General features: G+C 38.4%; 4 protein-coding genes across 5 annotated transcripts in view; 3 read left to right on the top strand and 1 right to left on the bottom strand.

Moving 5' to 3' along the window:
* Nucleotides 1-1858: 1858 nt before the first annotated feature.
* Nucleotides 1859-8109, bottom strand: LOC119484907. The gene is made up of 7 exons (XM_037764087.1): nucleotides 7921-8109; nucleotides 7674-7725; nucleotides 7091-7269; nucleotides 6738-6893; nucleotides 6328-6420; nucleotides 5271-5559; nucleotides 1859-1911 (listed from the first exon to the last, which is right to left on the bottom strand). Exons 2-7 carry the CDS (start codon nucleotides 7708-7710, stop codon nucleotides 1859-1861), a joined length of 807 nt encoding a protein of 268 aa, XP_037620015.1. The 5' UTR covers nucleotides 7711-7725; nucleotides 7921-8109.
* Nucleotides 8110-10645: 2536 nt separating this feature from the next.
* Nucleotides 10646-13086, top strand: LOC119485908 (E3 ubiquitin-protein ligase TRIM39-like). The gene is made up of 2 exons (XM_037765748.1): nucleotides 10646-10784; nucleotides 11433-13086. The coding sequence occupies exon 2, from the start codon at nucleotides 11435-11437 to the stop codon at nucleotides 13070-13072; it is 1638 nt and encodes a 545-aa protein (XP_037621676.1). The 5' UTR covers nucleotides 10646-10784; nucleotides 11433-11434; the 3' UTR covers nucleotides 13073-13086.
* On the top strand, nucleotides 10671-21975 carry LOC119485928 (E3 ubiquitin-protein ligase TRIM39-like). 2 transcript variants are annotated; one of them, XM_037765775.1, is made up of 2 exons: nucleotides 10671-10784; nucleotides 20238-21975. In XM_037765775.1, the coding sequence occupies exon 2, from the start codon at nucleotides 20240-20242 to the stop codon at nucleotides 21878-21880; it is 1641 nt and encodes a 546-aa protein (XP_037621703.1). In that variant the 5' UTR covers nucleotides 10671-10784; nucleotides 20238-20239; the 3' UTR covers nucleotides 21881-21975. The 2 variants fall into 2 exon arrangements, with proteins under 2 accessions (XP_037621703.1, XP_037621702.1); XM_037765774.1 differs by lacking the exon at nucleotides 10671-10784 and adding an exon at nucleotides 19446-19584.
* The window catches only part of LOC119485938 (E3 ubiquitin-protein ligase TRIM21-like), a 17208-nt gene continuing 11424 nt past the window's right edge, over nucleotides 19500-25283 (top strand). The window contains exon 1 of the mRNA XM_037765795.1: nucleotides 19500-19584. The gene's annotated coding sequence lies outside the window, so the exon portion shown is untranslated. The remainder of the gene's footprint in view (nucleotides 19585-25283) is intronic.

Below are 25283 nucleotides of genomic sequence, written 5' to 3'. Positions count from 1 at the left end.
CTTTATATTTGTTTTGTGAATACTGGTAAGATGGCTATTGAGTCAAAGAAATCTGTAAATATGTGATTGTTAAATAAAATCTGTAAATAAACTAGTTGTTGAACACAAAGCCTGAGTAAGCAGTGACTTGAGCACCAAACACTAAACAGAAAAGCCTGGTTTACACATAAATTTTAATTCATGAGAAACACATTGTGTTTCCTGTAACCCACGTTTTTTTTATCCTACAGTGATGGAGAGCATAATGATGAATGTAAATAATGTCTTCAGAATATTTTCCACCTGGCATGTGTTAGTGCTTCACATGTCTGTTATTTATATACCAGGTTTTATGTGAGAGTTTGTGGTATTGTACCTGTTTGTCTTCCTATCGCAGAGCGCCGACTCAGTGCAGCTGGCGTTGGAACTGAACGCCACCAAACTGGAGGGCAGGTGAAGAGGTCGGTGAAGAAGGAGAAGCAGAAGAATAAAACTGACTGAGGAGAGATGGTGGATCCAAACAAAGAGTAAAAAAGTAAAGGACAGAAGAAGAAACTGAAGCCAAAATAGAATAAATAAATAAATAGAATCCCAGACTAAATAAATAATAATAAAAAAACACCATTTATAACTTTTTATCTGTTGTATCAGATTATATTGTCTGGTGTTCCCGTTATTGTGTGAAAATAAATGCGTTCTTTAATTTTGTCAGAATTCGTTGTACAATGGTAGTTCTTTGCTGAATGCAAAATTAATTTTATAGCAAAACTTGTAAATCTGTGTAGTTTCTGAATGCACATCATAAATTAAATTAAAACGGAGACACAGACAGTAGTGATGTGTTGGAGCTCTATCACTGAGATTCATCTCCGTAACACAGAATCACTTCCAGAGACAAATGGATCAGATCAGAACTGTGGTGAGTTCAGACTCTTCGTCCTTTCACTTCTAACATACAACTAAAACCACAAAGTGTAGTTTTTACATTTCTGTTTGTATACACATTAAACAATCTACACACAATATGTTAATAAGTGAGCTTTAGAGGTGTTGGCAGGTGTGTTTTTAAACTTTAGACAGAGCCAGGCTAGCAGTTTCCCCCTGCTTCCAGTCTTTATGCTAAGCTACGCTAACCACATCCTGACTGTAGCTTCATATTTAACATACAGACGTGAGTGTTATTGATCTTCTTGTCTAACACTCAGCAAGAAAGCGAATAAACATATTTCCTTAAATGTTGAATTTTTCCATTAATGCTGTTTTCTTTGGGACACGAGTGTATCGCAAAGCATTGTGGGATTTCAGGCAAAGCAGGACTGATCAGCGACGAAAACAATTTGAGTCATAACGCAGTTATTTCTTTGAAGAAATGATAAAGAAAAAGTGACGCAGAAGTGAAACAGGAAGTTTAGGCTTGACCTGCTGTGGATGAATCTCTGTGGAGGAGAAGATCTTTACTGTAGTTTCTGGGACGTCTCTTTGGTCTCTAAAATTACAGGTACAGAAATGAAGAGCTGCTGGGCACAAAGTCACACAAACTGTTGTAGGATGCTTATTTTAATAATGTTTGGTCACTAGATTGCGAGCGTTGACCCGTGCACAGCGACAAGCACGAAAGCTCATAATGTTGACCTAATCAAATAAACTCACAAGACAACTTCATAGTTTGTTCACATTTTTTATTTTGTTTTTCCTAAAGAGGATCGTCCTCTTTAAAATGAACAAAAATCACTTTTTAAAAAGTGTTTAGTTGAGACTGAACAGAAAGACGACTGATAACATAAAACAATAAATACTTTGTGAAGCATCCGAGCAGAGAGAAGATTCCTGTTTGTGTCACTTTCTACCACTGATATCATAATAACCATGAAGATGGTTGTCAGACAGTGTAAACCTGGTACATGATGCTGTCAGGATGCGTGCTACACCACCCTGAGGGAAGGAACGGATTCATGTTAACACCCAGTCCAGTTAATGAGAACATACCTAATGATGGTGGAGCGGGGACGGGCTCTTGTAATTCTCTGGCCGTTATGATCCAGATACTCTTTATACCCCAAAACGGGTAATTTAAGTAAAAAAAAACAAACACTACTGTCATGGATAAACCAGGAATAAAAAACTAATTCTCTTTAGGACGCTTTGATGGGAAGTGATGGACGTCGGCCGGAGTGATGGAGGCCGAGGCGTTAGCAGGTCGTCATGGAAGGAGGGGTCCACATGAGGAAGAGGAGGGGGAAGGTGGCGGGTGTTTCCTCTCGATCCTCTCATTCTATATCGTCCTCGCTCAGACTCTGTGCACTCACAATACGCTGCAGGACAGAAAGCAGAGAACAAACTGGCTTGTTTTACCTTTTCTTGTTTTATTGATACTGTGTGATTTTAAACTTGTTGTTGTGTCTGTGTGGAGAACACGGCCTCGTTTCAGAAAGCAGGTTTAACAAACTCTGAGCCTGAACTCTGAGTTGACTAATCCTGAGGAGGGAAACTCTTGAGTTTTCGCTTTCAGAACAGCTGATCAGAGTCAGTTCAATCAACTCTGAGTAGGTTGAACCTGAACATAAAAAGCCATCATCAATGGAGCTCTGATACTACGATTCACCATGGCAACAGGTAAATAAGAGGCAGAGCCTCCATTTTAATCCAGTGGACATCGAGATATTAATCAGGGCTGTCAATCAATTAAAATATTTAATTGCAATTAATCACAAATTAATCATACATTTTTTTATCTGTTCAAAATGTATCTTAAAGGGAGATTTTTCAATAATTTCATACTCTTATCAACATGGGAGTGGGCAAATATGCTGCTTTATGCAAATGTATGGATATATTTATTTTTGGATATCAATTAACAACACAAAACAATGACAAATATTGTCCAGAAACCCTCACAGGTACTGCATTTAGCATAACAAATATATGCTCAAATCATAACATGGCAAACTCAAACCCAACAGGCAACAACATCTGTCAGTGTGTCAGTGTGCTGACTTGACTATGACAAAACATACAAAAATTTTATAAAATGTTATTTTTTTGTTCTAGATTATACTACCCAACACTTTATACAAGATCAAACAATGATTATTTAATTAGTAGAGCAACAGAAAATGAATGGATTCATTATTTTGATGGTTTAAGTCATATTTCATGTAAAAACATTTCATGGTTCCAGCTTCACAGAGTTGAAGATTTGCTGTTTTTCCTTTTAATAATGTTAAAGGTGCTATTGAAAACATTGATAACATTCAGCCACTAGATGTCACAGTTTCCCTCCTCCGTTCCATTGCTTTCACTTGAATTTAATGGTTGCCAGTTCGTTGCACAACCTGCATATTTTATGGTTGAATGGAATGACTCAGACAGACAGTCATGTCAAGTGATGAATGTTTCCTGGTAGAGTAAAAGTCATTTTGCAACATGTAGCTATAGGCCTACGTTAGGTGTATGTTTGTGTGTGTGGCCCTCCGCTGCTGTAGTTTCAACTGGGCGAATCAACTGTTCTAGCGGCGGAGCATCGTAAAACACACTTCAGTCAAAGTCGACAGAAACAAAATAAAACTCATCAAAACCGTCTTTGTTAGTCTTTCCAACAATCACCAACTCTGGTTCAGTCGGCTACCCACAAACCGCTTACAGTGATCACGTCTGTCTGGGTCAAATTGATCATACACTGAAAAAAATGGTACTTTGGATTGACTTAAAAAAATTAAGTTAATTTGTTACATCTAATTTTATTAGTTTTTCTCAAATTGTATTTATGATTTGGTTGAAACCGTAATTATGATTTAATATAAATCAAAATATTTGTTTGGCCAAAGTCAAAAACTTACATTCACACAAAGTAAAAAGATTATTTACTATGAAGACCATAAACTATTTTTTTTTACTTTGTTACAACTTAATTTTTCATTTTGGATAAAACTAATATTTACTATTACATCCAAGTAGAGTTTTACTTTGGAATAAACTAATTAAAATGCTCTAATTTGTTACATCTAGTTTTATTAAGTTTTCTCAAGTCAAATTTCTGATTCAGTACAAACAAACTAAAATTTTAATTTACCTTAATCAATATATTTTCTTTAGTTGCAAGCCAAAATGATACTTTATCTGTGTCAATATAATAGCATTTTTTGCTTTTTTACAACTTACATTTTCACATAAACAAAAGCTAGTAGAAGTTTCACATAAGATCAAATTAAAAAAACATTTTGTTACAGACAATGTTTAGTTTAGTTTACTATTAATAAAGACAGGAATATTCTCTTCAAATACCTAAATGTTTATTGTGATGTCTTTTTAAAATATGCATCACCTTTTCTGTTATGTACTAAAAAAAAGAAAAAAAAAAACCCAAAAAAGGAAACCCACAATGAATTGTGCGGCCAATAAAGCTAGCAAGTATACTCAACACTTGAGGAAAAATACATAGTAACTATAAAATCAAATAAATCATGATCTTTTCAATGTTTTTTAAACCTTATGCAACCTTTCTGTAACCTTAACCACAGATATCTTAACATGTGAAATGGGTTTGTACATCTCTCCTTTAGAACCTGAGATATGTAATGTAATAGCCATTAAGAAATGTAAAAATAGATTCTAACAGTGTTAAAACTTGACTATCCTTTGATAAAATGACCAGAATGTATGAATGTCACATTATTTTGAACCATTACAAATGTGAGATCAAGAGACCCAAAAAAACAACCAAGGAAAAGTGCAGTTCAATTGCTGGGGGTGCAATCTATGAACAAAGCTTGCTCTTTTGTGCATAAGTCAGTTTAAGAACATTACCATTACTAGTACTGAATTGCTGGTCATTGTGAATTTAGCATTATTCACATTTCAGTGTTAATGACAGTGCCACAATATTTATACCACAGAAATAATTCTGTTAACAGGGAAAATCTGAAATTAAGGCCATCTATCTTTCAACTCCTCCACTCCTGATTCCTTTCCCATAATGTCCTGTCTTTGCAGTGAAAAAGTCTTGTCCATTTTGTCCTTTATCACTGCACAGTTGTTTCGCTTCTTCACATCACTTAAAAGTGACAGTCTCTGTTAGGTATGTCGTTGGCCTTTCCACTTTTTTTTTGCTGGCAATGCATCCTCTGGAGCCAGTTTTGAATTAAAGTCTGTTTCTCTCTCTTATTTACAATTAACAATGAAACTCTTCCATCATCTTGGAATGTATTTGAATACAAGCTATAAAACAGAACAAAAAACATGCTGTATCCAAATGTCTTTCTTGATTGATCCAGTATTTAGAGCTTGACACTCACTGCACACTTTGCGTGTCATTTTCTTTGGCTCTATGTCCATGAATATTTTCTGTAGTGCATCAAAAGTGTATTTGAGCTCACCTGGATAGCTCAAGTTTAGAGCATAGATGAAGCCAAATAACATGGCACATGCATGTGCGACCGATGGCAACTCATTAAGGACTTCCACACCTTCAAGAACAATCCCAATGTCATGTGGTGGCTGGAGAGGATCCTCCTCCTCCCTGATGACAAACACTGCCATTGTACACCTCTCAAGCTCGGTTTCAGCTTCATCCTTCTGCACAACCTGATAAAAAACAAGACATTTATGAGAAAACGATTCTGATGAAACCACTGACTGATGTACCAATACAAGAAAATATCTATACAAACAATTCTCTCAATCAAATCTCAATAAAAAACTTAAATTGGGGTTCTAGTGATGCGAAAATGTTAATGACTTGCAAAGTCCAGCAGATTAATGGCAGCTCCTCCAAATATTTTCCTCATAGCAAACATTTGACTTTATCGCAAGTAAAGCATTGGTACACGTATTAATAAAAGCTATATCCAAAAAGTTATAACATCTTAAATAGTACAATACAGTAGCATACATACTACTATAAGATTCACTATAATGTTAAAAGATACAACTGCCTTGTGTCTTCATATTTTCATTAATTTCAGAATCTTCAGACACTTTCCACAATCCAATATTTGGATATAATATCCATTTTATGTCCAGGCTTTTCGCTACTCCATCTGCACTTCTGCTGCTGCTCTGAAGTGACAAATATTTCACACTGCAATTAAAATATCTTAATAGGTTCCAGCCAAATATAGCCACACTATATAGTGTTTTACAAAATATAAAATATAAACCAGCACAGAGACTTAAGTCATTGTGTTAGACATATTCAATTTAAAAAAAATTGTGATAATTAATGACCACTGGGGGGGCAGAGAACTCCACAATAATTATACACAGTCAAATGTACAGTACATGCATGTAAAGTTTGAATATTCAATGTTTTATCTTGTGTATAGCTTAAGTGATTCATACAAAACTACTTACCAGATACTCCTTGATAAGTTTGTCCACGTCTTCCCCAAGGTACAGAATAAGGCACTTCAGCAGACACTCTCTTTTTTGATTCACCTCGAGGCTCTAGGTGAGAGCACAAACACACGCACATAATGCAAAACTATACTGTCCAATTTTTCAACTTGAAGATGCAACCTGAAGATTCAAACACTGCACAATGCAAAAATGGGAGTTACAGTAATTGTGATTTACAAATGCTTTGAGCAAACCAGTTAAAAGGCCTGTCAAACTGAGAAGACAAACGTAGTACATCTTCCAACGTGTAATCTAACTCCACAATCAAATGTGTTGACAAGATGAGCACTATTGCGTCTATTTACAATGTTACTATTTATGTGATATAAGGCAAATGTTTATGTATTGTATGTACCAGTACATACTTGATCAAGAACTTTCAGTATGTTCCGGGTCTTCTCCCTGACAACTCCTCCCTTGTTTCTGATGATGTCAGTCAGCTTGCTGTGGTGCTTGTCCAAGGAAGCCAGGAATCGCAGTTGAAGTGGAACAGTTGTGATCCTCATGAATTCAGCATTGACCTTTAAAAAACAAAATAGCACATGCAAATGTTCTTGCATTACATGTTACATTACAGCTGTGTGGTGCATGAGATTTTATTTTTGATATCAAGGGCCAAAACATGCATTTTAAATTGGTTCGGCTCCATTTCTTAGCAGGTTTCTTATGATAGGGGATAATATTATTTATTTTACAGGCCACCACTGAAGTTACTTACCTCATCCATTGTGAACAATGCAGGCCATCTCTCTTTCATCTCTTCCACTCCTGATTCCTTTCCCACAACGTCCTGTCTTCGTAGTGAAAAAGTCTTGTCCATTTTGTCCTTTATCACTGCACGAATAACTCGCAACTTGGCTGGCCTTTTCACGGCCATGGCAGCCCATCCAAAAGGATCTAGTAAAAGCAAGAATAAAAACAGTAGTGTTAGTTGGAGTGAAAAATCGGCCATTAACTTACATCTGATTCATATTCACAAATTCATTGATTCACAATTCTGGTGAAAAGAAGTTGTTTTTGATTTGTGTTTATAATTCTTAAAATATAATAATAAATTAAACATGTAAAAATACTGATATGAAGTGAACCTGCCAATAAATGTTCATACTGTCATGTAATTTCCACTGCATTACTAATTCAACTGAAATTATTGAAATTGCATTTATATACTACATTAGTAAGTTGGCCTATACATCTGCGGTAACTTATTCTCTAAAGTGCTGTATTTCTATTTTGGGTTTGTCATTCCTATTTAAACATACATGAAAATGATGTTCACTGTTGTTCATTTTGGGACTTACCAAATTCAGCAATGTGGCTAAACTGTGACCTTTTCATGAAACAACAGCAAACCTGTAAACACAAAGCAAAAGGTGAGATTTCACATTTAGTTTTTTGTTGGGATAGTTAACATTGTCCATAGTTGTCACAACAGACTCTAATTTAATAATTAGGCCTTAGACATACTAGTGGTATTACAGTATACTGCATTAACATTGACAAATGAGAGAATGTGATATGAATTCTTCCTCTTTAATCGATACTCACCGTCTAGTACTCAATCCATTCTCATCATTTTTGATTATGCTTAAAAAGAGTAAAAGTAATATTCATATGAGTTCACAATATTTATATTACAACATGTTGTTTCAAGAGCAAAAAGAGCAAAGTCACCATATAAACTAACATATTCCTCTTAGCAAAACGGTAACTCTGGATTAAAAAATGTGTAGGGCACAGAAAATTGGCAATCACCTGTCGTACTATCAATCCCTCCCTGTGTTGCTTATCTGAGCGGATTCACTGCTTGGAGGGTACCCTGATAGAGGGAGGTGGGAGTCTGGAGGGTACCCTGATGGAGGGAGGTGGGAGTCTGGAGGGTACCCTGATAGAGGGAGGTGGGGGTCTGGAGGGTACCCTGATAGAGGGAGGTGGGAGTCTGGAGGGTACCCTGATAGAGGGAGGTGGGAGTCTGGAGGGTACCCTGATAGAGGGAGGTGGGGGTCTGGAGGGTACCCTGATAGAGGGAGGTGGGGGTCTGGAGGAGCTGCATGGTTTTTCTGGCCTTTTCATGGGATACCTAACTTTTAAAATAAACGAGGTTCCATGCAGTAACCAGAGAGAGAGAGCTGAGGCTGTAAACAGACCGGCTGTGGATGAGAGACGGCCGATGAACGTGCGTCACCTCCGTCAAATTACGTTTTGTTTGTTAAACACAAGTTTTAATAAATTGCTTTCGTTTTTACTCCAAAGGTTTATGACACTTACAGTAACGTTCATTATGGTCGTCAATTCAGTAACGTTAAAGTGTCCGCGGAGTTTCACCTAGTCCTCCTCACCTGGCTCTGCTGCTGCTGCAGCTCTCTGTGTGTCTCTGTGTGTCTCTGTGTCTCTGTGTGTCTCTGTGTCTCTGTGTGTCTCTGTGTCTCTGTGTGTCTCTGTGTGTCTCTGTGTCTCTGTGTGTCTCTGTGTCTCTGTGTGTCTCTGTGTGTCTCTGTGTCTCTCTGTGTCTCTGTGTGTCTCTGTGTCTCTGTGTGTCTCTGTGTGTCTGTGTGTCTCTGTGTGTCTCTGTGTCTCTGTGTGTCTCTGTGTCTCTGTGTGTCTCTGTGTGTCTCTGTGTCTCTGTGTGTCTCTGTGTCTCTGTGTGTCTCTGTGTGTCTCTGTGTCTCTCTGTGTCTCTGTGTGTCTCTGTGTCTCTGTGTGTCTCTGTGTGTCTCTGTGTGTCTGTGTGTCTCTGTGTGTCTCTGTGTCTCTGTGTGTCTCTGTGTGTGAGAGCGGCGGAGGAGCCCAGCCCCGCCCTGGTAGAAACATGTCCAGACCCGCCGGCCCTCTACCCTTCTCCCGGTCTCCCGGTATAACACAGCCATGCCTCTCTCGAGCACTTTTCTCATGTGAACTCCGGACAATGTCCGAAGAAAATGACTTTAGCTAACAACATTAGCATTAACATTAGCTCCAGTATTGACTTAGCACTTGTGAAACGTTGGTAAAGAAAGGTTTCTCTCTACATGAGACATTAAAGCAGATAACCTGATTTAGCTAGTGTTAGCTAACAACCGCGCAAAATACAAGAGACAGTGTAAAAGAGTTGTCCATCCTGCCACTAACCATAAATGTACACGGAAAACACGTGCCCCTAAAAACAACACAATTTATAATTCCTACCTTGTTTAAAAGAGTTTTCTTGAACAACAGTCGGTCCTCTCTGTTGAAGCGAGGACAGCAAACTTCACGAAGGAGCGAGCTGATGTGACGTCATGTGGTCACGTGACATGAAAATCTCTGGTTTGAAGTGAAAATACTATTTGAGTTAAATTATTGCTTTACTTTACTCCAGGGGGAGTATTATTTGCTTTTAAGCAAAGTGAAAAAAACTGGTTTAAACCAGAAAGCATGATTTTCAATCAGACCAATATAGAAATGCACTTTAAATGAATGACACAGTCGTTGCACTTTTTTCAGTGTAGCGGCGGAGCACCGTAAAACACACTTCAGTCAAAGTCGACACAAACAAAATAAAACTCATTAAAACCGTCTTTGTTAATCTTTCCAACAATCACCAACTCTGGTTCAGTCGGCTACCCACAAACCGCTTACAGTGATCACGTCTGTCTGGGTCAAGTTGATCATATAAGCAGAAGACTTCAGAGAGAGACTATCTCAACCATATAGTCCAGTAACGTGACTCAATATGTCATAATGACAGTGAAAACAGGATTTTAGAAATTTGTGATTGTTTTAATTCCAGCTTCAAAATCCATGAGTGATGCAATGAGAAAAAACACTCTTCTTTATTATCATGATATTTTTAACTCACAATGTTACATATTCCATGTCTGAAAAGGCCTATAGCTAAATTGTATGTATATATATTTTTATTTCCTGATGTTCTGATTTTCTTGTTGATGATACAGATTGAATTTGTTGTTTGATTTGATGTCAGTATGTTGCCTTGATATCAATGACCATGATGTAAATAAGTCTTATTGTGTTATTGACATGTTACAGATATGTGTGACGTCTCTCTTGTGTCAAATAAAATAAACTCTTCTGGTTAAAGTAAATCTGAGGCACCTTAAAGTTTCAACATAATAAAGATAAGAAACACCTTTTAACATGCCTTACTCCTCCTACCTGTTAGGTATATCACCACCTTTGCTCCATATTAACCAGAGAGAACCTGGTATTTCCCAATAACCGTGTAAATCAGAGGGAGGAAACAAACCAACAGAGCTGCAGTGAGAGGTGGAGCAACACTAGAAAAACCAGAGCTTCAACGTCACACTCCAGAAATGAGAGTGAAGTTTGTCAGAGTGGCAGCCACGCAAGTCTCCGTTTCTCTCTAAAAGAAAATTCAAACTGAGTTCATCAGGTGTTTCTCAACAACACAACAGAGTCTCTGCCAAACACTGGTGAGTACAGCTGATAATATTTACACTTTCAACAACCAGGATTAACACAAAACTTCAGCTCTACTCAGGCAGAAAGCTCCACTCTTCATTTCATACTGAACTATGACTGTTTGTCTTCAGGTCCTCTAAACAGTAGCCCACTTTAACAGCTTTAAACAGTCTCTCTGTGTCAGTTCTCAGGACTTCAGTAACTTTTAACTGAGTCTTGGTGGTTTGGAGTTTAGTTTCACTCGTACTTTCCTGCTATTATTAATGTTTACTGATCGCTTCCTACATACTGCTTCCTCTATTTCCTCTAGCTGTTTCATATTAAAAGCTTTCCACCAGAGAACCAGCAGGAGGCTTTTAATGTGAAGCAGCTATAGAGGAAATACAATGTGTTTGTCATCAAGTAAGCAGAGCTTTGTTAGCAGTGTTATTCTTCAATACAAATTGGTCTACACAACAAGTTATGGATATATTAGGTGCCATTTTGCCAGAGTAGCAAGCTTGAGCTTGTTAACAAGGCTTAAATGGTTTTGGTTGCTCGCGGCTCATTGCAAGTCAAAACACAGGATATATAATTCAAAATTACTTTACCTAATATCATATGTTATACTTAAAAGAACAGTAATCACATTTGTTTCTTTTCTTTCACTATGTGTGTAGATATGGCTGCTGCCAGCAATCAGCTATCTGAAGATCAGTTTCTGTGCTCCATCTGTCTGGATGTGTTCACTGATCCAGTCAGTATACCATGTGGACACAACTTCTGCAAAAACTGCATCAATGAACACTGGAATACTAGTGACAGGTACCTGTGTCCGATGTGTAAAAAGGTTTTCAACACAAGACCTGAGCTGCACGTCAACACTTTGTTCTCTGAGATGGCTGTTCAGGTCAGACAGTCAGCTCAACAGAAAACCAGCAGCAGCAGCTCAGAGCAACAAGTGTCCAAACCAGGAGAAGTTCCCTGTGACGTCTGCACTGGAACCAAGCTGAAAGCCCTGAAGTCCTGCCTGGTGTGTCTGGCCTCCTACTGTGAGACTCACTTGGAGCCTCATCTGACAAAGTCAGGCCTGAAAAGACATCAGCTGATTGACCCTGTGGAGAACCTGGAAGAGAGGATGTGTACGAAGCACGATAAACCTCTGGAGCTGTTCTGTAAGACCGACCAGACATGTGTCTGCATGCTCTGCCTCGTTTTAGACCACAAGACACATGAGTTTGTTCCTCTGAAAGAAGAATATGAAAGAAAGAAGGCCGAGCTGGGGAAAACAGAGACTGAAATTCAGCAGATGATCCAGAAGAGACGACTGAAGATTCAGGAGATCAAACACTCAGTTGACCTCAGTGAGGAAGATGCAGACAGAGAGATAGCAGAAGGTGTTCAGGTCTTCACTGCTCTGAAGGAGTCTGTTGAGAGAGGCCAGGCCAATCTCATCGACACGATCAAAGAGAAGCAGAAAACAACAGAAAAACAGGCGGAAGATTTCATCAAAGAGCTGGAACAGGAAATCTCTGAGCTGACAAAGAGAAGGACTGAAGTGGAGCAGCTCTCACGCTGTGAAGACCAACTCCATCTTCTCCAGAGTGTCCAGTCCCTGAAAGCTGCTCCACCCACCAAGGACTGGACAGAGGTCAGCGTCCGTCCATCATATGAGGGGACTGTGATGAAAGCTGTGGCTCAGCTGGAGGAGACACTCAGTAAAGAGATGAAGAAGCTGGTTACAGCTGAGCTGAAGAGGGTCCAGCAGTATGCAGTGGATGTGACACTTGATCCTGATACAGTTCATCCTGATCTCATCTTGTCTGATGATGGGAAACAAGTATGTCTTGGTAAGGTAAAGAAGAATCTCCCAGACAACCCAGAGAGATTTTCTGATTGTGTATGTGTTTTAGGAAAGCAGAGTTTCTCTTCAGGCAGATTTTACTTTGAGGTTCAAGTTAAAGGAAAGACTGACTGGGACTTAGGAGTGGCCAGAGAGTCAATCAACAGGAAGGGAGGCATCGCACTGAGCCCTGAGGACGGTTACTGGACTATATGGTTGAGACATGGAAATGAGTACAAAGCTCTTGATGTCCCTCGAGTCCTTCTCTCTCTAAAGTCTCGGCCTCAGAAGGTGGGGGTGTTTGTAGATTATGAGGAGGGTCTGGTATCTTTTTATGACGTAGATGCTGCAGCTCTTATCTACTCCTTTACTGGCTGCTGCTTCACTGAGAAACTCTTCCCATACTTCAGTCCTTATGTTAATAATGGTGGTAAAAACTCTGCCCCTCTGATCATCTCTCCTGTTGGAGTAAATTAATAACTAATCTTATTTGATGTACTGATTTTTTTTTAGAGTTTACATCTTATTTTCTACATAGCCAACACATTGATTTGATGCATTCATGTCTTCAACCCTGCATCATGACCCACTTTATGTGGAGAATATCTATTTAAAACCCTGTTAAACCTTGATAGCCGAGTGGTTACAGTGTATACAATACCGTATAACCTCCATGTCCCGGGTTTGATTCCGGCCTTGGGACCTCTCCGCTCCCCCATTTTAACATGATTATATCCTATTGTAGCGCATAATTATTAAATATAAATGTTTATTAAATAAATGTTTATAATAAAGTAATTTTCTATACATTTTTATTTAAATACTGGGGTAACTTGGCAGTAATTACAAAGAAATTTCAAATAGGTTATTTGCTAATTATTACCTAATTACCATGAAATTGGCAGACTTGTAAAATGAAGTGCTACCAAAACAAATTTAAGGTAAGTAAGGCCTATTACATCCCTATAATGTCTACAGAATACAGGATATCATTTAATTATAGTGGGCATAAAAAGTTAATGGTGAAAGTTAATTAAGAGAATAGATGCTAATAGAATTTTCTATTTTGTGTGAAATGTGGTATAATTAATTACTGGTCACTTTTTATTTGTTTTGTGAATACTGGTAAGATGGCTATTGAGTCAAAGAAATCTGTAAATATGTGATTGTTAAATAAAAACTGTAAATAAACTAGTTGTTGAACACAAAGCCTGAGTAAGCAGTGACTTGAGCACCAAACACTAAACAGAAAAGCCTGGTTTACACATAAGTTTTATTTCTTGAGAAATACATTGTGTTTCCTGTAATCCACGTTTTTATCCTACAGTGATGGAGAGCATAATGATGAATGTAAATAATGTCTTCAGAATATTTTCCACCTGGCATGTGTTAGTGCTTCACATGGCTGTTATTTATATGCCAGGTTTTATGTGAGAGTTTGTGGTATTGTACCGGTTTGTCTTCCTGTCGCAGAGCGCCGACTCAGTGCAGCTGGCGTTGGAACTGGACGCCACCAAACTGGAGGGCGGGTGAAGAGGTCGGTGAAGAAGGAGAAGCAGAAGAATAAAACTGACTGAGGAGAGATGGTGGATCCAAACAAAGAGTAAAAAGTAAAGGACAGAAGAAGAAACTGAAGCCAAAATAGAATAAATAAATAATATTAAAAAATACACCATTTATAACTTTTTACCTGTTGTATCAGATTATATTGTCTGGTGTTTCCGTTATTGTGTTAAAATAAATACGTTCTTTAATTTTGTCAGAATTCGTTGTACAATGGTAGTTCTTTGCTGAATGCAAATCTAATTTTACAACAAAACTTATAAATCTGTATAGTTTCTGAATGCACATCATAAATCAAATTAAACCGGAGACACAGACAGTAGTGATGTGTTGGAGCTCTTTCACTGAGATTCATCTCCGTAAAACAGAATCACTTCCAGAGAGAAATGGATCAGATCAGAACTGTGGTGAGTTCAGACTCTTCGTCCTTTCACTTCTAACATACAACTAAAACCACAAAGTGTAGTTTTTACATTTCTGTTTGTATACACATTAAACAATCTACACACAATATGTTAATAAGTGAGCTTTAGAGGTGTTGACAGGTGTGTTTTTAAACTTCAGACAGAGCCAGGCTAGCAGTTTCCCCCTGCTTCCAGTCTTTATGCTAAGCTAGGCTAACCACATCCTGGCTGTAGCTTCATATTTAACATACAGACGTGAGTGTTATTGATCTTCTCGTCTAACACTCGGCAAGAAAGCGAATAAACATATTTCCTAAAATGTTGAACTGTTCCATTAATGCTGTTTTCTTTGGGACACGAGTGTATCGCAAAGCATTTTGGGATTCCAGGCAAAGCAGGACTGACCAGCCACGAAAACAATTTGAGTCATAACGCAGTTATTTCTTTGAAGAAATGATAAAGAAAAAGTGACGCAGTAGTGAAACATGAAGTTTAGTCTTGACCTGCTGTGGATGAATCTCTGTGGAGAAGAAGATCTTTACTGTAGTTTCTGGGATGTCTCTGTATCCCTCTGGGAAAACCAGTTGTTTCTAAAACATTTAGAGATATTTCCCTCACTGAGAATTCCTTTTATTTAATAAATAACCACATTCCTTATTTTATTCTGAAATTAATTTATCATTGTTTATTTAATTTCCGTTTTTGCTCAGAGATCTAACTTTGCATCAGGATGTGTTCTACCAGTTAAAAACTTGACAACAAATAAGCTTATTGGTTCAAAGTGAAATAACTGTTGCTATTGGTGTAAAACAATCCAAGTCCCGCCTCCTCACTCAGGTGAGAGACGCAGTGGAGTGGAAAACACGGAGATTGATGAGAGAGCAGCGGAGAAGCTAGATTTACAGAGTGATATTATTACTACTTATACTTGATATACTACTGAACAGAGAGAAGTAAAACTATACATGAGCCAGTAAGAGCTCCGTCACCTATTGAAGCGACCTGAGAACATCTGAGAGCATCGTTTTATTCTTTTCTTCTCTCAGTGAGTTCCAAACATTAAAGCAGCCGCCGCACATGGCAACACTAATCAAATGCTCTGTGAGCTGGCATAGCAAAATGTTTTGTCACTGAGTTGTATTCTAAAATGATATTTTGTATTTCTTTGGTGATAGAGGCAAAAAGAAATATGTGTGTGTAATATGTGTGTGTTATTTACATTGTGTGGACAGAGAGGGATTATTTAGCTGAATTTCATGGGTTATGAGATTAGCTTGATTCTGTTCATCCCTGTGCTGCTTGTGTGCATCAACGCAAGGTGTCAGTGTTGTGACAGGGAAAGTATTCACATTGCCTTACTCACAATATTCACATATAGTGAGTATTTAATGTTTAAACTGTAGGTTGTTTGCATAATAATCTACAACTCAAATGGGTTCACAATTATTAAATAGTCATTTAATAGTGTTGTTTACACTTTACTATTGAGTGGTTTATAATAATAGTGAGGTTGACATATTTCATGTGTTAATATTATGATGCAAGTTAATATTGTGATGCAACAGTTATCCTACATTTATGGGTTAAGCATTGAACAGTTATATTATATGTTGATATTGATAAAATTAAACTGTACAGTTAAGAGCTTGGATAGATTTGCATATATTGCTATATAAGCCGTGTTATTTTACACAGGCTAGGTTTTCTGGATACCCTTGAACTCCGGATTTGGATTGGAATCTCTCCCTGACGAGGGGGATGGCGAGCTACCCGTGCTGAGCACTTGGATTGAGGAGCGCTTTCAACTTTCATCTGCCTTGCTGTCAGTGTGGTAGGACTGTGAGGAAGGACCTCAAAAGACAATTGGATCTGAACATTTTATTTTGGGGATTACTTTTATTTTTTTAGGGTGCACCCAGTTCAATATACATTTCAAACTGAACAAAACTGAATGCCGGCAGTAATTGTGAATTTATTCTGTGTCAATACAATCATTTTCCTTTAAACTTAATTCTGTGTTCTGCTTACTCATTGTGGTGTCCGATTCCTGTTCATTATTCCTCTCTACCAATCTAGGTTATACTAGTCCAGTGTATACTTATTCATCAGGTGGGTTACATCTCTTTGGTCTCTAAAATCACAGGTACAGAAATGAAGAGCTGCTGGGCACAAAGTCACACAAACTGTTGTAGGATGCTTATTTTAATAATGTTTGGTCACTAGATTGCGAGCGTTGACCCGTGCACAGCGACAAGCACAAAAGCTCATAATGTTGACCTAATCAAATAAACTCACAAGACAACTTCATAGTTTGTTCACATTTTTTATTTTGTCTTTCCTAAAGAGGATCGTCCTCTTAAAATGAACAAAAATCACTTTTTAAAAAGTGTTTAGTTGAGACTGAACAGAAAGACGACTGATAACATAAAACAATAAATACTTTGTGAAGCATCCGAGCAGAGAGAAGATTCCTGTTTGTGTCACTTTCTACGACTGATATCATAATAACCATGAAGATGGTTGTCAGACAGTGTAAACCTGGTACATGATGCTGTCAGGATGCGTGCTACACCACCCTGAGGGAAGGAACGGATTCATGTTAACACCCAGTCCAGTTAATGAGAACATACCTAATGATGGTGGAGCGGGGACGGGCTCTTGTAATTCTCTGGCCATTATGATCCAGATACTCTTTATACCCCAAAACGGGTAATTTAAGTAAAAAAAACAAACACTACTGTCATGGATAAACCAGGAATAAAAAACTAATTCCCTTTAGGACGCCTTGATGGGAAGTGATGGACGTCAGCCGGAGTGATGGAGGCCGAGGCGTTAGCAGGTCGTCATGGAAGGAGGGGTCCACATGAGGAAGAGGAGGGGGAAGGTGGCGGGTGTTTCCTCTCGATCCTCTCATTCTATATCGTCCTCGCTCAGACTCTGTGCACTCACAATACGCTGCAGGACAGAAAGCAGAGAACAAACTGGCTTGTTTTACCTTTTCTTGTTTTATTGATACTGTGTGATTTTAAACTTGTTGTTGTTTCTGTGTGGAGAACACGGCCTCGCTTCAGAAAGCAGGTTTAACAAACTCTAAGCCTAAGCCTGAACTCTGAGTTGACTAATCCTGAGGAGGGAAACTCTGAGTTTTTGCTTTCAGAACAGCTGATCAGAGTCAGTTCAATCAACTCTGAGTAGGTTGAACCTGAACATAAAAAGCCATCATCAATGGAGCTCTGATACTACGATTCACCATGGCAACAGGGCTGTCAATCGATTAAAATATTTAATCGCAATGAATAGCTAATGAATCATACATTTTCTTATCTGTTCAAAATGTATCTTAAAGGGAGATTTGTCAATCATTTAATACTCTTATCAACATGAGAGTGAGCAAATATGCTGCTTTATGCAAATATATGTATATATTTATTATTGGAAATCAATTAACAACACAAAACAATGACAGATATTGTCCAGAAACCCTCACAGGTACTGCATTTAGCATGAGAAATATATGCTAAAATCATAACATGGCAAACTCAAACCCAACAGGCAACAACAGCTGTCAGTGTGTCAGTGTGCTGACTTGACTATGACAAAACATACAAAAAGTTTATAAAATATGATTTTTTGTTCTAGATTATACTACCCAACACTTTATACAAGTAAAAAACTGAACGATTAGTTAATTAGTAGAGCAACAGAAAATTAATGGATTCATTATTTTGATGGTTTAAGTCATATTTCATGTAAAAACATTTCATGGTTCCAGCTTCACAGAGTTGAAGATTTGCTGTTTTTCCTTTTAATAATGTTAAAGGTGCTATTGAAAACATTGATAGCATTCAGCCACTAGATGTCACAGTTTCCCTCCTCCGTTCCATTGCTTTCACTTGAATTTAATGGTTGCCAGTTCGTTGCACAACCTGCATATTTTATGGTTGAATGGAATGACTCAGACAGACAGTCATGTCAAGTGATGAATGTTTCCTGGTAGAGTAAAAGTCATTTTGCAACATGTAGCTATAGGCCTACATTAGGTGTATGTTTGTGTGTGTGGCCCTCCGCTGCTGTAGTTTCAACTGGGAGAATCAACTGTTCTAGCGGCGGAGCATCGTAAAACACACTTCAGTCAAAGTCGACACAAACAAAATAAAACTCATCAAAACCGTCTTTGTTAGTCTTTCCAACAATCACCAACTCTGGTTCAGTCGGCTACCCACAAACCGCTAACAGTGATCACGTCTGTCTGGGTCAAGTTGATCATATAAGTAGATGATTATTTACATTCACTTTTTCCCCTCATCAATCTACACTCAATATGTCATAATGACAGTGATTGTTTTAATTCCAGCTTCAAAATCCATGAGTGATGCAATGAGAAAAAACACTCTTCTTCTTTGCTATCATGATATTTTTAACTCACAATGTTACATATTCCATGTCTGAAAAGGCCTATAGTTAAATTGTATGTATATATATTTTTATTTCCTGATGTTCTGATTTTCTTGTTGATGATACAGATTGTATTTGTTGTTTGATTTGATGTCAGTATGTTGCCTTGATATCAATGACCATGATGGAAATAAGTCTTATTGTGTTATTGACATGTTACAGATATGTGTGACGTCTCTCTTGTGTCAAATAAACTAAACTCTTCTGGTTAAAGTAAATCTGAGGCACCTTAAAGTTTCAACATAATAAAGATAAGAAAAACCTTTTAACGTGCCTTACTCCTCCTACCTGTTAGGTATATCACCACTTTTGCTCCATATTAACCAGAGAGAACCTGCTATTTCCCAATAACCGTGTAAATCAGAGGGAGGAAACAAAACCAACAGAGCTGCAGTAAGAGGCGGAGCAACACTAGAAAAACCAGAGCTTCAACGTCACACTCCAGAAACGAGAGTGAAGTTTGTCAGAGTGGCAGCCACACAAGTCTCTGTTTCTCTCTAAAAGAAAATTCAAACTGAGTTCATCAGGTGTTTCTCAGCAACACAACAGAGTTTCTGCCAAACACTGGTGAGTACAGCTGATAATATTTACACTTTCAACAACCAGGATTAGCACAAAACTTCAGCTCTACTCAGGCAGGAAGCTCCACTCTTTTCATTTCATACTGAACTATGGCTGTTTGTCTTCAGGTCCTCTAAAAAGTAGCCCACTTTAACAGCTTTAAACAGTCTCTCTGTGTCAGTTCTCAGACTTAAGTAACTTTTAACTGAGTCTTGGTGGTTTGGAGTTTAGTTTCACTCCTACTTTCCTGCTATTATTACTGTTTACTGATCTCTTCCTACATACTGCTTCCTCTATTTCCTCTAGCTGTTTCATATTAAAAGCTTTCCACCAGAGAACCAGCAGGAGGCTTTTAATGTGAAGCAGCTATAGAGGAAATACAATGTGTTTGTCATCAAGTAAGCAGAGCTTTGTTAGCAGTGTTATTCTTCAATAAAAATTGGTCTACACAACATGTTATGGATATATTGGGTGCCATTTTGCCAGAGTAGCAAGCTTGAGCTTGTTAACATGGCTTAAATGGTTTTGGTTGCTCGCGGCTCATTGCAAGTCAAAACACAGGATATATAATTCAAAATTAATTTACCTAATATCATATGTTATACTTAAAAGAACAGTAATCACATTTGTTTGTTTCTTTTCTTTCACTATGTGTGTAGATATGGCTGCTGCAAACTATCTGCGATCTGAAGATCAGTTTCTGTGCTCCATCTGTCTGGATGTGTTCACTGATCCAGTCAGTATACCATGTGGACACAACTTCTGCAAAAACTGCATCAATGAACACTGGAATACTAGTGACAGGTGCCAGTGTCCGATGTGTAAAAAGGTTTTCAACACAAGACCTGAGCTGCACGTCAACACTTTCATCTCTGAGATGGTTGTTCAGTTCAGACAGTCAGCTCAACAGAAAACCAGCAGCAGCAGCTCAGAGCAACAAGTGTCCAAACCAGGAGAAGTTCCCTGTGACGTCTGCACTGGAACCAAACTGAAGGCCCTGATGTCCTGCCTGGTGTGTCTGGCCTCCTACTGTGAGACTCACCTTGAGCCTCATCTGACAGCTTCACGTCTGAAAAAACATCAGCTGATCGACCCTGTGGAGAACCTGGAAGACAGGATGTGTACGAAGCACGATAAACCTCTGGAGCTGTTCTGTAAGACCGACCAGACATGTATCTGCATGCTTTGCCTCGTTTTAGACCACAAGTCACATGAGTTTGTTCCTCTGAAAGAAGAATATGAAGGAAAGAAGGCCGAGCTGGGGAAGACAGAGGCTGAAATCCAGCAGATGATCCAGAAGAGACGACTGAAGATTCAGGAGATCAAACACTCAGTAGACCTCAGTAAGGAAGATGCAGACAGAGAGATAGCAGAAGGTGTTCAGGTCTTCACTGCTCTGAAGGAGTCTGTTGAGAGAGGCCAGGCCAATCTCATCGACACGATCAAAGAGAAGCAGAAAACAACAGAAAAACAGGCTGAAGCTTTCATCAAAGAGCTGGAACAGGAAATCTCTGAGCTGACGAAGAGATGGACTGAAGTGGAGCAGCTCTCACGCTCTGAAGACCAACTCCATCTTCTCCAGAGTGTCCAGTCCTTGAAAGCTGCTCCACCCACCAAGGACTGGACAGAGGTCAACGTTCGTCCATCATATGAGGGCACTGTGGTGAAAGCTGTGGCTAAGCTGGATGAGACACTCAGTAAAGAGATGAAGAAGCTGGTCGCTGAGTCAGAGCTGAAGACGATCCAGCAGTTTGCAGTGGATGTGACACTTGATCCTGATACAGCTCATCCACGTCTCATCCTGTCTGATGATGGGAAACAAGTGAATGATAGTGATGTGTGGAAGAATCTCCCAGACAACCCAGAGAGATTTTCCTATTATTTTTGTGTTTTAGGAAAGCAGAGTTTCTCTTCAGGCAGATTTTACTTTGAGGTTACAGTTAAAGGAAAGACTCAATGGGACTTAGGAGTGGCCAGAGAGTCGATCAACAGGAAGGGAGAAAACTCACTGAGCCCTGAGGACGGTTACTGGACTATATGTTTGACAAATGGAAATGAGTACAAAGCTCTTGATGTTCCTTCAGTCAGTCTCTCACTGAAGTCTCAGCCTCAGAAGGTGGGGGTGTTTGTGGATTATGAGGAGGGTTTGGTCTTCTTTCATGACGTAGATGCTGCAGCTCTTATCTACTCCTTTACTGGCTGCTGCTTCACTGAGAAACTCTTCCCATTCTTCAGTCCTTATTTTAATGATGGTGGTAAAAACTCTACCCCTCTGATCATCTCTCCTGTCAGAGTAAATTAATAACTTATCTTATTTCATGTATTGATTTTTTTTTCATTCAAGGGAACATGTACACATTAATGGCAACACATTAGAGTTTACATCTTATTTTCTACATTTCGTGTGAAATGTGGTATAATTAATTACTGGTCACTTTTTATTTGTTTTGTGAATACTGGTAAGATGGCTATTGAGTCAAAGAAATCTGTAAATATGTGATTGTTAAATAAAAACTGTAAATAAACTAGTTGTTGAACACAAAGCCTGAGTAAGCAGTGACTTGAGCACCAAACACTAAACAGAAAAGCCTGGTTTACACATAAGTTTTATTTCATGAGAAACACATTGTGTTTCCTGTAATCCACGTTTTTTATCCTACAGTGATGGAGAGCATAATGATGAATGTATATACCAGGTTTTATGTGAGAGTTTGTGGTATTGTACCTGTTTGTCTTCCTGTCGCAGAGCGCCGACTCAGTGCAGCTGGCGTTGGAACTGAACGCCACCAAGCTGGAGGGCGGGTGAAGAGGTCGGTGAAGAAGGAGAAGCAGAAGAATAAAACTGACTGAGGAGAAATGGTGGATCCAAACAAAGAGTAAAAAGTAAAAGGACAGAAGAAGAAACTGAATGATATAAAAAATACACCATTTATAACTTTTTACCTGTTGTATCAGATTATATTGTCTGGTGTTCCCGTTATTGTGTTAAAATAAATACGTTCTTTAATTTTGTCAGTATTCGTTTTACAATGGTAGTTCTTTGCTGAATGCAAATCTAATTTTACAGCAAAACTTGTAAATCTGTGTAGTTTCTGAATGCACATCATAAATCAAATTAAAACCAAGACACAGACAGTACTGATGTGTTGGAGCTCTTTCACTGAGATTCATCTCCGTAAAACATACGAAGAATCACTTCCAGAGACAAATGGATCAGATCAGAACAGTGGTGAGTTCAGACTCTTCGTCCTTTCACTTCTAACATACAACTAAAACCACAAAGTGTAGTTTTTACATTTCTGTTTGTATTCACATTAAACAATCTACACACAATATGTTAATAAGTGAGCTTTAGAGGTGTTGGCAGGTGTGTTTTTAAACTTTAGACAGAGCCAGGCTAGCAGTTTCCCCCTGCTTCCAGTGTTTATGCTTAGCTAGGCTAACCACATCCTGGCTGTAGCTTCATATTTAACATACAGACGTGAGTGGTATTGATCTTCTCGTCTAACACTCAGCAAGAAAGTGAATAAATATTTTTCCTAAAGTGTTGAACTGTTCCATTGATGCTGTTTTCTTTGGGACACGAGTGTATTGCAAAGCATTGTGGGATTCCAGGCAAAGCAGGACTGATCAGCGACGAAAACAATTTGAGTCATAACGCAGTTATTTCTTTGAAGAAATGATAAAGAAAAAGTGACGCAGTAGTGAAACAGGAAGTTTAGTCTTGACCTGCTGTGGATGAATCTCTGTGGAGAAGATCTTTACTGTAGTTTCTGGGACGTCTCTTTGGTCTCTAAAATTACAGGTACAGAAATGAAGAGCTGCTGGGCACAAAGTCACACAAACTCTTGTAGGATGCTTATTTTAATAATGTTTAGTCACTAGATTGCGAGCGTTGACCCGTGCACAGCGACAAGCACGAAAGCTCATAATGTTGACCTAATCAAATAAACTCACAAGACAACTTCATAGTTTGTTCACATTTTTTATTTTGTCTTTCCTAAAGAGGACCGTCCTCTTTAAAATGAACAAAAATCACTTTTTAAAAAGTGTTTAGTTGAGACTGAACAGAAAGACGACTGATAACATAAAACAATAAATACTTTGTGAAGCATCCGAGCAGAGAGAAGATTCCTGTTTGTGTCACTTTCTACGACTGATATCATAATAACCATGAAGATGGTTGTCAGACAGTGTAAACCTGGTACATGATGCTGTCAGGATGCGTGCTACACCACCCTGAGGGAAGGAACGGATTCATGTCAACACCCAGTCCAGTTAATGAGAACATACCTAATGATGGTGGAGCGGGGACGGGCTCTTGTAATTCTCTGGCCGTTATGATCCAGATACTCTTTATACCCCAAAATGGGTAATTTAAGTAAAAAAAACAAACACTACTGTCATGGATAAACCAGGAATAAAAAACTAATTCCCTTTAGGACGCCTTGATGGGAAGTGATGGACGTCGGCCGGAGTGATGGAGGCCGAGGCGTTAGCAGGTCGTCATGGAAGGAGGGGTCCACATGAGGAAGAGGAGGGGGAAGGTGGCGGGTGTTTCCTCTCGATCCTCTCATTCTATATCGTCCTCGCTCAGACTCTGTGCACTCACAATACGCTGCAGGACAGAAAGCAGAGAACAAACTGGCTTGTTTTAGCTTTTCTTGTTTTATTGATACTGTGTGATTTTAAACTTGTTTTTGTTTCTGTGTGGAGAACACGGCCTCGTTTCAGAAAGCAGGTTTAACAAACTCTAAGCCTAAGCCTGAACTCTGAGTTGACTAATCCTGAGGAGGGAAGCTTTTGAGTTTTCGCTTTCAGAACAGCTGATCAGAGTCCGTTCAATCAACTCTGAGTAGGTTGAACCTGAACATAAAAAGCCATCATCAATGGAGCTCTGATACTACGATTCACCTTGGCAACAGGTAAATAAGAGGCAGAGCCTCCATTTTAATCCAGTGGACGTAGAGATATTAATCAGGGCTGTCAATCGATTAAAATATTTAATCGCAATTAATCACAAATTAATCATACATTTTTTTATCTGTTCAAAATGTATCTTAAAGGGAGATTTATCAATCATTTAATACTCTTATCAACATGGGAGTGGGAAAATGTGCTGCTTTATGCAAATGTATGTATATATTTATTTTTAGATATCAATTAACAACACAAAACAATGACAGATATTGTCCAGAAACCCTCACAGGTACTGCATTTAGCATAACAAATATATGCTCAAATCATAACATGGCAAACTCAAACCCAACAGGCAACAACAGCTGTCAGTGTGTCAGTGTGCTGACTTGACTATGACAAAACATACAAAAAGTTTATAAAATATGATTTTTTGTTCTGGATTATACTACCCAACACTTTATACAAGTAAAAAACTGAACGATTATTTAATTAGTAGAGCAACAGAAAATGAATGGATTCATCATTTTGATGGTTTAAGTCATATTTCATGTAAAAACATTTCATGGTTCCAGCTTCACAGAGTTGAAGATTTGCTGTTTTTCCTTTTAATAATGTTAAAGGTGCTATTGAAAACATTGATAACATTCAACCACTAGATGTCACACTTTCCCTCCTCCGTTCCATTGCTTTCACTTGAATTTAATGGTTGCCAGTTCGTTGCACAACCTGCATATTTTATGGTTGAATGGAATGACTCAGACAGACAGTCATGTCAAGTGATGAAT

The sequence above is a fragment of the Sebastes umbrosus genome, chromosome 3 (assembly GCF_015220745.1).
Source record: "Sebastes umbrosus isolate fSebUmb1 chromosome 3, fSebUmb1.pri, whole genome shotgun sequence".
NCBI lineage: Eukaryota > Metazoa > Chordata > Actinopteri > Perciformes > Sebastidae > Sebastes > Sebastes umbrosus.
This window is presented reverse-complemented; position numbering and strand designations above follow the sequence as displayed.